This window comes from Salmo salar, chromosome 02 (genome assembly GCF_965601325.2).
Source record: "Salmo salar chromosome 02, fSalSal1, whole genome shotgun sequence".
Taxonomy (NCBI): domain Eukaryota; kingdom Metazoa; phylum Chordata; class Actinopteri; order Salmoniformes; family Salmonidae; genus Salmo; species Salmo salar.
In genome coordinates this window covers 5,205,618-5,219,859 of record NC_138292.1, presented here as the reverse complement: position 1 = coordinate 5,219,859, position 14,242 = coordinate 5,205,618, and the positions used below count along the sequence as shown (strand labels likewise).

Below are 14,242 nucleotides of genomic sequence, written 5' to 3'. Positions count from 1 at the left end.
ACAACACATCCCATACACTTAACAGACACACAACACATCCCATACACTTAACAGACACACAACACATCCCATACACTTAACAGACACACAACACATCCCATACACTTAACAGACACACAACACATCCCATACACTTAACAGACACACAACACATCCCATACACTTAACAGACACACAACACATCCCATACACTTAACAGACACACAACACATCCCATACACTTAACAGACACACAACACATCCCATACACTTAACAGACACACAACACATCCCATACACTTAACAGACACACAACACATCCCATACACTTAACAAACACACAACACATCCCATACACTTAACAAACACACAACACATCCCATACACTTAACAAACACACAACACATCCCATACACACAACACATCCCATACACTTAACATACACACAACACATCCCATACACTTAACAAACACACATCCCATACACTTAACATACACACAACACATCCCATACACTTAACAAACACACATCCCATACACTTAACAAACACACATCCCATACACTTAACAAACACACAACACATCCCATACACTTAACATACACAGAACACATCCCATACACTTAACATACACACAACACATCCCATACACTTAACAAACACACAACACATCCCATACACTTAACATACACACAACACATCCCTTAACAGACACACAACACATCCCATACACGTAACAGACACACAACACATCCCATACACTTAACATACACACAACACATCCCATACACTTAACATACACACAACACATCCCATACACTTAACAAACACACAACACATCCCATACACTTAACAAACACACAACACATCCCATACACTTAACATACACACAACACATCCCATACACTTAACATACACACAACACATCCCATACACTTAACATACACACAACACATCCCATACACTTAACATACACACAAAACATCCCATACACTTAACAAACACACAACACATCCCAAACACACAACACATCCCATTCACTTAACATACACACAACACATCCCAAACACTTAACATACACACAACACATCCCATACACTTAACATACACACAACACATCCAATACACTTAACATACGCACAACACATCCCATACACTTAACAAACGCACAACACATCCCATACACTTAACATACACACAACACATCCCATACACTTAACATACACACAACACATCCCATACACTTAACAGACACACAACACATCCCATACACTTAACAGACACACAACACATCCCATACACTTAACAGACACACAACACATCCCATACACTTAACAGACACACAACACATCCCATACACTTAACAGACACACAACACATCCCATACACTTAACATACACACAACACATCCCATAACCTTAACATACACACAACACATCCCATACACTTAACATACACACAACACATCCCATACACTTAACATACACACAACACATCCCATACACACAACACATCCCATACACTTAACATACACACAACACATCCCATACACACAACACATCCCATACACACAACACATCCCATTCACTTAACATACACACAACACATCCCATACACTTAACAAACACACATCCCATACACTTAACAAACACACATCCCATATACTTAACAAACACACATCCCATACACTTAACAAACACACATCCCATACACTTAACAAACACACATCCCATACACTTAACATACACACAACACACCCCATACACTTAACATACACACAACACACCCCATACACTTAACATACACACAACACACCCCATACACTTAACATACACACAACACATCCCATACACTTAACATACACACAACACATCCCATACACTTAACAAACACACAGCACATCCCTTAACATACACACAACACATCCCATACACTTAACATACACACAACACATCCCATACACTTAACATACACACAACACATCCCATACACTTAACAAACACACAGCACATCCCTTAACATACACACAACACATCCCATACACTTAACATACACACAACACATCCCTTAACATACACACAACACATCCCATACACTTAACATACACACAACACATCCCTTAACATACACACAACACATCCCATACACTTAACATACACACAACACATCCCATACACTTAACATACGCACAACACATCCCATACACTTAACATACGCACAACACATCCCATACACTTAACAGACACACAACACATCCCATACACTTAACAGACACACAACACATCCCATACACTTAACACACACACAACACATCCCATACACTTAACAGACACACAACACATCCCATACACTTAACAGACACACAACACATCCCATACACTTAACAGACACACAACACATCCCATACACTTAACAGACACACAACACATCCCATACACTTAACAGACACACAACACATCCCATACACTTAACAGACACACAACACATCCCATACACTTAACATACACACAACACATCCCATACACTTAACAAACACACAACACATCCCATACACTTAACAAACACACAACACATCCCATACACTTAACAAACACACAACACATCCCATACACACAACACATCCCATACACTTAACATACACACAACACATCCCATACACTTAACAAACACACATCCCATACACTTAACATACACACAACACATCCCATACACTTAACAAACACACAGCCCATACACTTAACAAACACACATCCCATACACTTAACAAACACACAACACATCCCATACACTTAACATACACAGAACACATCCCATACACTTAACATACACACAACACATCCCATACACTTAACAAACACACAACACATACCATACACTTAACAAACACACAACACATCCCATACACTTAACATACACACAACACATCCCTTAACAGACACACAACACATCCCATACACGTAACAGACACACAACACATCCCATACACTTAACATACACACAACACATCCCATACACTTAACAAACACACAACAAATCCCATACACTTAACATACACACAACACATCCCATACACTTAACATACACACAACACATCCCATACACTTAACAAACACACAACACATCCCATACACTTAACAAACACACAACACATCCCATACACTTAACATACACACAACACATCCCATACACTTAACATACACACAACACATCCCATACACTTAACAGACACACAACACATCCCATACACTTAACAGACACACAACACATCCCATACACTTAACATACACACAACACATCCCATACACTTAACATACACACAACACATCCCATACACTTAACATACACACAACACATCCCATACACTTAACAAACACACAACACATCCCAAACACACAACACATCCCATTCACTTAACATACACACAACACATCCCAAACACTTAACATACACACAACACATCCCATACACTTAACATACACACAACACATCCAATACACTTAACATACGCACAACACATCCCATACACTTAACAAACGCACAACACATCCCATACACTTAACATACACACAACACATCCCATACACTTAACATACACACAACACATCCCATACACTTAACAGACACACAACACATCCCATACACTTAACAGACACACAACACATCCCATACACTTAACAGACACACAACACATCCCATACACTTAACAGACACACAACACATCCCATACACTTAACAGACACACAACACATCCCATACACTTAACAGACACACAACACATCCCATACACTTAACATACACACAACACATCCCATACACTTAACATACACACAACACATCCCATACACTTAACATACACACAACACATCCCATACACTTAACATACACACAACACATCCCATACACACAACACATCCCATTCACTTAACATACACACAACACATCCCATACACTTAACAAACACACATCCCATACACTTAACAAACACACACCATCCCATACACTTAACATACACACAACACATCCCATTCACTTAACATACACACAACACATCCCATACACTTAACATACACACAACACATCCCATACACTTAACATACACACAACACATCCCAACCTACAGCCCCCTCCCTACACATACGCACACACACATCCCATACACTTAACAGACACGCACACACACATCCCATACACACAACACATCCCATACACTTAACATACACACAACACATCCCATACACTTAACATACACACAACACATCCCATACACTTAACATACACACAACACATCCCATACACTTAACATACACACAACACATCCCATACACACAACACATCCCATACACTTAACAAACACACATCCCATACACTTAACAAACACACATCCCATATACTTAACAAACACACATCCCATACACTTAACAAACACACATCCCATACACTTAACAAACACACATCCCATACACTTAACATACACACAACACACCCCATACACTTAACAAACACACATCCCATACACTTAACAAACACACATCCCATACACTTAACAAACACACATCCCATACACTTAACAAACACACATCCCATACACTTAACAAACACACAACACACCCCATACACTTAACATACACACAACACACCCCATACACTTAACATACACACAACACACCCCATACACTTAACATACACACAACACATCCCATAAACTTAACATACACACAACACATCCCTTAACATACACACAACACATCCCATACACTTAACATACACACAACACATCCCATACACTTAACATACACACAACACATCCCTTAACGTACACACAACACATCCCATACACTTAACAAACACACAACACATCCCTTAACATACACACAACACATCCCATACACTTAACATACACACAACACATCCCTTAACATACACACAACACATCCCATACACTTAACATACACACAACACATCCCTTAACATACACACAACACATCCCATACACTTAACATACACACAACACATCCCATACACTTAACATACACACAACACATCCCTTAACATACACACAACACATCCCATACACTTAACATACACACAACACATCCCATACACTTAACATACACACAACACTTAACATACACACAACACATCCCATACACTTAACATACACACAACACATCCCATACACTTAACATACACACAACACATCCCTTAACATACACACAACACATCCCATACACTTAACATACACACAACACATCCCATACTCTTAACATACACACAACACATCCCTTAACGTACACACAACACATCCCATACACTTAACAAACACACAACACATCCCTTAACATACACACAACACATCCCATACACTTAACATACACACAACACATCCCATACTCTTAACATACACACAACACATCCCTTAACGTACACACAACACATCCCATACACTTAACATACACACAACACATCCCATACTCTTAACATACACACAACACATCCCATACTCTTAACATACACACAACACATCCCTTAACGTACACACAACACATCCCATACACTTAACGTACACACAACACATCCCATACACTTAACATACACACAACACATCCCATACTCTTAACATACACACAACACATCCCTTAACGTACACACAACACATCCCATACTCTTAACATACACACAACACATCCCTTAACGTACACACAACACATCCCATACACTTAACGTACACACAACACATCCCATACACTTAACATACACACAACACATCCCATACTCTTAACATACACACAACACATCCCTTAACGTACACACAACACATCCCATACTCTTAACATACACACAACACATCCCTTAACGTACACACATACGGTTACACACCATTGTAACTCCATATTGTCATTGTTTTAGTCTATAGAAACCTCATTACCGGTTCTCTTTGTTTCTCAGAAATCTGGCCCCTGTGTTGGACAACCTGGTTCATATGATTCAGGAAGAGGAATCGGTGAGTTTTCCATCAGTATGAGTTGAATGTCATTATCAGAGAAACCCTTTGTCTTTCCTCGTCAACCAAGGTGGTTTTGTAACACTTCATTCACCTGCAAGGTTTCACAGCAGAAAGTATTACTGTCTGAAACGGATGTGTTGCTGCTGCTGTCTTGGTCCAGGTCTCTCTTGAAAAATACTGTTTTATCTCAACGAGACCAACATGGTTAAAGGTCCAATGCAACTGTTTTTTGTATCTACATTTCAAATCATTTCTGTGTAAAAAAAATTGTACCTTATTTTGCTTGTTTTCAATTAAAATAGTCAAAAAGAAACAAAAATAGCTTCTTAGCAAAGAGCAATTTCTCAAGCAAGAATTTAGCTGAACTGTCTGGGAGTGGTCTGAGTGGGCAGGGGTAAACTGAAATCTATCTGTTATTGGCAGAGAGGTTTGGAACGCTCTTTCTTATTGGTCTATTAACTGGTGATGTCACCAGGCAGGCCAAAACTGTTCAAACAGCTCTTACACTAAAAAGGGCATAATCATATTTTTCACAATTTCGCAGTGTTATTCCAACATCATAGTGTGGAAATATATATAAAATATAGGAAAATCACATTTTTAACTGCACTGGGCCTTTAGTTAAAGGTTTAATAAATACATTACAGCATGTTTCATCATTCTCTGGATCATTTATGTACATATTACAGTAAATCCCAGTATTATCCCTGTCATCCCTCCTTCAGCCTGGGCTGCGCTGCCTGCAGGGGATGGTGTTATTCTGGATCTCTGCTGAGTCACTGTGTCTGGGGTGGAGGGAGAGGGGGTTGGTGGTGGTGGAGGTGGTGGGGTAGAATCACTGTGTCTGGGGTGGAGGGAGAGGGGGTTGGTAGTGGTGGAGGTGGTGGGGTAGAGTCACTGTGTCTGGGGTGGAGGGAGAGGGGGTTGGTAGTGGTGGAGGTGGTGGGGTAGAGTCACTGTGTCTGGGGTGGAGGGAGAGGGGGTTGGTAGTGGTGGAGGTGGTGGGGTAGAGTCACTGTGTCTGGGGTGGAGGGAGAGGGGGTTGGTAGTGGTGGAGGTGGTGGGGTAGAGTCACTGTGTCTGGGGTGGAGGGAGAGGGGGTTGGTAGTGGTGGAGGTGGTGGGGTAGAGTCACTGTGTCTGGGGTGGAGGGAGAGGGGGTTGGTAGTGGTGGAGGTGGTGGGGTAGAGTCACTGTGTCTGGGGTGGAGGGAGAGGGGGTTGGTAGTGGTGGAGGTGGTGGGGTAGAGTCACTGTGTCTGGGGTGGAGGGAGAGGGGGTTGGTAGTGGTGGAGGTGGTGGGGTAGAATCACTGTGTCTGGGGTGGAGGGAGAGGGGGTTGGTAGTGGTGGAGGTGGTGGGGTAGAGTCACTGTGTCTGGGGTGGAGGGAGAGGGGGTTGGTAGTGGTGGAGGTGGTGGGGTAGAGTCACTGTGTCTGGGGTGGAGGGAGAGGGGGTTGGTAGTGGTGGAGGTGGTGGGGTAGAGTCACTGTGTCTGGGGTGGAGGGAGAGGGGGTTGGTAGTGGTGGAGGTGGTGGGGTAGAGTCACTGTGTCTGGGGTGGAGGGAGAGGGGGTTGGTAGTGGTGGAGGTGGTGGGGTAGAGTCACTGTGTCTGGGGTGGAGGGAGAGGGGGTTGGTAGTGGTGGAGGTGGTGGGGTAGAGTCACTGTGTCTGGGGTGGAGGGAGAGGGGGTTGGTAGTGGTGGAGGTGGTGGGGTAGAATCACTGTGTCTGGGGTGGAGGGAGAGGGGGTTGGTAGTGGTGGAGGTGGTGGGGTAGAGTCACTGTGTCTGGGGTGGAGGGAGAGGGGGTTGGTGGTGGTGGAGGTGGTGGGGTAGAATCACTGTGTCTGGGGTGGAGGGAGAGGGGGTTGGTGGTGGTGAAGGTGGTGGGGTAGAATCACTGTGTCTGGGGTGGTGGTGGGGTAGAATCACTGTGTCTGGGGTGGAGGGATGTAACCTCTGAATGCTGTGTAGGGCAGAGTGAGGGATATAACCTCTCTGAATGCTGTGGAGGGCAGAGTGAGGGATGTTACCTCTGAATGCTGTGGAGGGCAGAGTGAGGGATGTTACCTCTCTGAATGCTGTGGAGGACAGAGTGAGGGATGTAACCTCTGAATGCTGTGGAGGGCAGAGTGAGGGATGTAACCTCTCTGAATGCTGTGTAGGGCAGAGTGAGGGATGTAACCTCTCTGAATGCTGTGGAGGGCAGAGTGAGGGATGTAACCACTGAATGCTGTGGAGGGCAGAGTGAGGGATGTAACCTCTCTGAATGCTGTGTAGGGCAGAGTGAGGGATGTAACCACCCTGAAGGTATATTACTGCATGACATGTCAGGGTACAGGTCCACATAGAGACATCTGGCTTGGCTTCTTGGCAGACTGGGCTGAGATGGTTTAGGGTGATATCTCTCTGATATGATCTCCTCTCTGGCTTGTCTCCCAGTGCCAGACAGTATGAGGAAGAGAAACAGAAAGAAACAGTATGTCTCCAGTGAGGCTAGAGAAAACAGGAGAGGAGGATTTCTACCTGTCTTTCTACTTTCAGCAACAACCGTCTGTACTTCATTACAGGCCTTGTTTAGACTACTACACCGAAACACAACACATACAATGACATGTTGGTGGAAGGCGGGTTTGGTTTCTTCTTATAGAGAGGTAGAAATCAATGAGTTTAATTTCAATAAATGTTACATAATCGTAGTATTCTGTGTGCCTACACAGGTAGAACCATAGAGATAGACAGGAAATGTCCTGTTTTTTGGATGCATCCCAAATCCCTATTCCCTTTATAGTGCACTACTTTTGACCAGGGCCGATACATTCTTAGAAATAAAGAGGCTATCTAGAACCTAAATGGGTTCTTCGACTGTCCCTTTTGGAGAACCCTTTAAATAACTATTTTTGGTTCCAGGTAGAACCCTTTCCACAGAGGGTTCTACATGGAACCCAAAAGAGTTCTACCTGGAACTAAAAAGGGTTCTACCTGGAACCAAAAAGGGTTCTCCTATGGGGAGCCGAATAACCCTTTTGGAACCCTTTTTTCTAAGAGTGTAGGGTGGGAATGTTGCATCCATAGACCCTTCTGAGGGTAGCTTACCTCCTCAGAGTTGTCCCCTTCCAGCCCCAACACGTCTCTGTGTGGGAACACGGGCCGGTCCTCAATTTGATCCATTTATCAGGGTTCTCACAAGGTGCGTGAGGTGCTTAAACTACTTGAATTTAGCACTCTAAAATTCAAGTACTGGATTACCTTGAAAGTCGGACATTTTCTCAAGTTGGTTCTTGAAAAGTACTTGAATTAAAATGAGAAGAGAACAGATAATGATCAAATGTGTTAATGAAAAATATTAGAAAAATGGATTGGTCTTGCGAATGAATTTCCAGTCAGACTACCATGTGTTTGGTGCTGTGGTTGCCAGGCGAGCTCGCTCATTCCACCCACACTGCCACTCAGCCAGGCAGGTACAGAACTGATTTAGGGCCCGCCAAACATCACATCGATAGCTAAAATGCTGGGCAAATTATTACATATAGCCATTTGTGCGTAATTGAACATTTCTGGGATCTTTTATTTCAGCTCATGAAACATGGGACCAACACTTTACATGTTGTGTTTATATATTTTTGTTCAGTATAGTTTACCCACCTTTTTTTATCACTACCTCACTGGACCCAACCAACCCACACCATGGAAGGTGCAAAAAATGCATCAGACTTTGACATGGTGAACATGGGTGAATCAGCCCTGAAGAGCCACATGAAGCGGGGAAGACACAACGCTGCATCCTGCGCTGGCGACACTTCTACATTATGTGACTTTTTCTCTGCAACAACCTCCAGAGTTTTTTTGGCCAATCGCCTCATTTATGGGGCGCCCACGATATTCCGTGCTCCTCGTTCTGGTGACCGTTCTCCCGACCGGCCGACCGGCGACACTAAAGCTGCCAGCCGGAAGGAAGATGCTTTTTGGTTGCTATTAAGTAATAGATTCCCAAATGCCCAATAAAAACACAGTCATTACGCTGGAATTGTGTAGTAATGTGAATTGGACATGTGTGTTAACCAGTAGACATGTCCCAAAACTCTGCTCATCACTACTGAAATTACAACTCTGCTCATCACTACTGAAATTACAACTCTGCTCATCACTACTCAAATTACAACTCTGCTCATCACTACTGAAATTACAACTCTGCTCATCACTACTCAAATTACAACTCTGCTCATCATTACTCAAATTACAACTCTGGTCATCACTACTGAAATCTCAACTCTGCTCATCACTACTGAAATTACAACTCTGCTCATCACTACTCAAATTACAACTCTGCTCATCACTACTGAAATTACAACTCTGCTCATCACTACTCAAATTACAACTCTGCTCATCATTACTCAAATTACAACTCTGGTCATCACTACTGAAATCTCAACTCTGCTCATCACTACTGAAATTACAACTCTGCTCATCACTACTGAAATTACAACTCTGCTCATCACTACTGAAATTACAACTCTGGTCATCACTACTCAAATTACAACTCTGCTCATCACTACTAAAATTACAACTCTGCTCATCATTACTCAAATTACAACTCTGGTCATCACTACTCAAATTACAACTCTGCTCATCACTACTCAAATTACAACTCTGCTCATCACTACTCAAATTACAACTCTGCTCATCACTACTCAAATTACAACTCTGCTCGTCACTACTGAAATTACAACTCTGCTCATCACTACTGAAATTACAACTCTGCTCATCACTACACAAATTACAACATCATCAGGCCTGACTTACCACTCGTGTATGTAGTAAGTAATTATTGAGTAGAACTTGTAAGGTAGTGATGAATACTAAGTTAGCTTTTTTCTCTCTCATGAGGTTGTGGCGATATACTGCCATCTGGTGGCGACTAGAAGCAATGGCATAATATGAACTATTACAAATTGATGGTCCTTGAAAATAAATATTAGTGATTGAAAAAGTACTTGAAAGTCCTTGAATTTGACTTGCCACTGTCTGTACGAACCCTGATTTATGGGATAAAAATATACAAGAAAAACGTACATGTATTACAGTGGTGGTTGGTGCCGTTTGAGATGAGGGAGGATGATTTATTTATTTTAACATGGTCTTATTTCTATTACAGCATATTGGATGACTCTCATTCATATTCCATTCACCCAGCTCAATGTAACATCGTTAAGTTTAGGCTACTACATTATACTCGGATTTTCCCTATACCCATCATGAGGTTGCTACAACCTAGCCTGTGAATGAAAGTTTTCAACATAGGTGGAGAGAAATTTGAGTAATCAAGATGACACATTCCGCCTTCAACACTCTTGCCTACATCTAGCTGATCTAGGGTGTAGTCATTAGTCCAACAGTTGCAAACAAGAGTTTCTATTGGACAAATTCAGGTATGTTTATCGGCGTTTCATTTGCTTCCGTTTAAGAAACGTTTTTCAACACAATGAATACACCACTGATCACACGCAAACACAGTTCGCTTTCATAGCAGCCACGTACAAGCAGCTCGTTGTATATATAATTCCTTCTTACATCTTTCCACGCGCTCTTCTCCTCTCAACTTTTCCCTTCGCTTGTGGACTTCAGTGCACAACACATCAGCTGTCTGTGACCAGACCAAAAAAAACCATTCCAAGCTAAACCTTCATATCATGACCGCTAACCGCTACACACAGCATACATTGTTGTACGTCATAGTTGGCTAGAAGTACTTGAACTAACGCTTTAGTAAACCCGCTACAATCATGCAGTACAGTGTACAGTCAGCAGCAAGCAGTTTACACCGGCGAGTCCCGGTGGCAATATATTTATAAAACCAAAAGCTTACCTTGACTTGGAAGAGTTCCTGTGTTGGATAGCAATAACCAGCTAGCTAACATAGCATCCCTCTCTGTTTGAGCCGGGTGTTTGAGTAGGCTAAACTAGCTAGCTGCATTCGATGCTAGCTAAGTAAGTGAAAGTGAAAAAAACATACTACGAAATATGAGTGATCTCTCTCACTCGCTCTCTTGCTTCTCCTTCATTTCGGAAGAAATTAAGTTTGTTCAAAACTGTTCAACTATTGTCTTTCTCTTTGAGTCAACTACTCACCACAATTTATGCACTGCTAACTAGCTGTAGCTTATGCTTTCAGTACTAGATTCATTCTCTGATCCTTTGATTGGGTTGACAATATGTCAGTTCATGCTGCAAGAGCTCTGATAGGTTGGAGGACATCCTCCGGAAGTTGTCATAATTGCTGTGTAAGTCTATGGAAGGGGGTGAGAACCATGAGCCTCCTAGGTTTTGTATTGAAGTCAATGTACCCAGAGGAGGACGGAAGCTAGCTGTCCTCCGGCTACACCATGTTGCTACCCTACAGAGTGCTGTTGAGGCTACTGTAGACCTTCATTGCAAAACAGTGTGTTTTAATCAATTATTTGGTGACGTGATTATATTTAGTATAGTTTTATCTAAAAAGGTTAACTTTTTGAACGTTTCACTATTTACATTTTTATGAAATTCAGTGATGATTGTCCTTCCCTTCCTACTCTGAGGAACCTCCACTGATTAAATGTTATTTTACACATAACAAATTCAAAGATGCTTCTGCTCCCACACACTGTCGTCTGAATGAGAGACCTAACGCTACCATGATTATCCATGATCATGGAGGCATCCACATCTATTGGATGGGGCTCCCAATTGGTGCAGCAGGCTAAGGCACTGCATCTCAGTGCTACAGACACCCTGGTTCGAATCCAGGCTGTATCACAACCGGCCGTGATTGGGAGTCTCATAGGGCAGCGCACAATTGGCCCAGCATCACCCGGGTTTGGCCGGGGTAGGCCGTCATTGTAAATAAGAACTTGTTCTTAACTGACTTGCCTGGTTAAATAAAGATAAAACATTTATGTATAAGTGTTCAGAAACATATTCTACTCTTATTTACATTAAAAGTGACTCCAAAATTACATAATACATGATTTACCATTAATTTATGAAAATAATCTGAAATACAACCAAAACAAACTACAAATGCATCCAAATAGTTTGTAGAATCACAAGCTTGATGTAGTCACTGTGTGCTAAGAATATGGGACCAAACACTAAACTTTTGCCAAAATGTTATACACTATTGTCATGGCTGTCTGAAGAATGGGACCAAGGCGCAGCGTGTGTATCGTTCCACATTTTATTAAAACTGTGAAACTATCGAAGACATACAAATAAACTCATAAACAAAACAAACCGTGACGAAGAGGTGCAACATACACTTACTCAAAACAATCTCCCACAAAACCTAGTGGGAAAAACAACAACTTAAATATGATCCCCAATTAGAGACAACGATGACCAGGATCACCCCCCCCCCCCCCCCAAAAAAACATAGAAATACAGAAACTAGAACCCCACATAGAAATACAAAACTAGACAAACCCCCCCCCAACATAGAAAAAAGAAACTAGAACCAGCATAGACATAAAAAAACTAGACAAAACCCCTTGTCACGCCCTGACCTACTCTACCATAGAAAATAAAAGCTTTCTATGGTCAGGATGTGACAAATATAGTGAAATTTGTCCAAATACTTATTAAATTGCATTGATTTCTAAATGGTAAAACAGATACGTATGAAAATACCCAAAGATAAAATGTGACATTCTGTACTGTCAACCTCATATAAAACATTTGATCTCAAATCCCCAAATTCTGGAATATAAAGCCAAATGTAACGTTTTAGCGTCACTGTCCAAATGCACACTGTACGTCAGAGAGTGTACATTATAGTGCAGCAGTAGTCTGGATGCCTGGATTTGAACCAGACCAAAGACGTAATGAAAGAATCAGTAGTTTAACTCTGAACCAGAGTCAGTAGTTTAACTCTGAACCAGACAGAACAGAGTCAGTAGTTTAACTCTGAACCAGACAGAACAGAGTCAGTAGTTTATCTCTGAACCAGACAGAACAGAGTCAGTAGTTTATCTCTGAACCAGACAGAACAGAGTCAGTAGTTTAACTCTGAACCAGACAGAACAGAGTCAGTAGTTTATCTCTGAACCAGACAGAACAGAGTCAGTAGTTTAACTCTGAACCAGACAGAACAGAGTCAGTAGTTTAACTCTGAACCAGACAGAACAGAGTCAGTAGTTTAACTCTGAACCAGACAGAACAGAGTCAGTAGTTTAACTCTGAACCAGACAGAACAGAGTCAGTAGTTTATCTCTGAACCAGACAGAAC

At 42.0% G+C, this 14,242-nt stretch overlaps 1 protein-coding gene across 4 annotated transcripts in view; it reads left to right on the top strand.

The window, feature by feature from the left end:
• The window catches only part of LOC106572945 (F-actin-uncapping protein LRRC16A), a 190,037-nt gene that overhangs the window by 98,220 nt on the left and 77,575 nt on the right, over nucleotides 1-14,242 (top strand). For all 4 annotated transcript variants that reach the window (XM_082959202.1, XM_082959203.1, XM_082959205.1 and 1 more), the window contains one exon: nucleotides 5,925-5,979. In XM_082959202.1, the coding sequence (XP_082815328.1) occupies nucleotides 5,925-5,979 (55 nt within the window). The remainder of the gene's footprint in view (nucleotides 1-5,924; nucleotides 5,980-14,242) is intronic.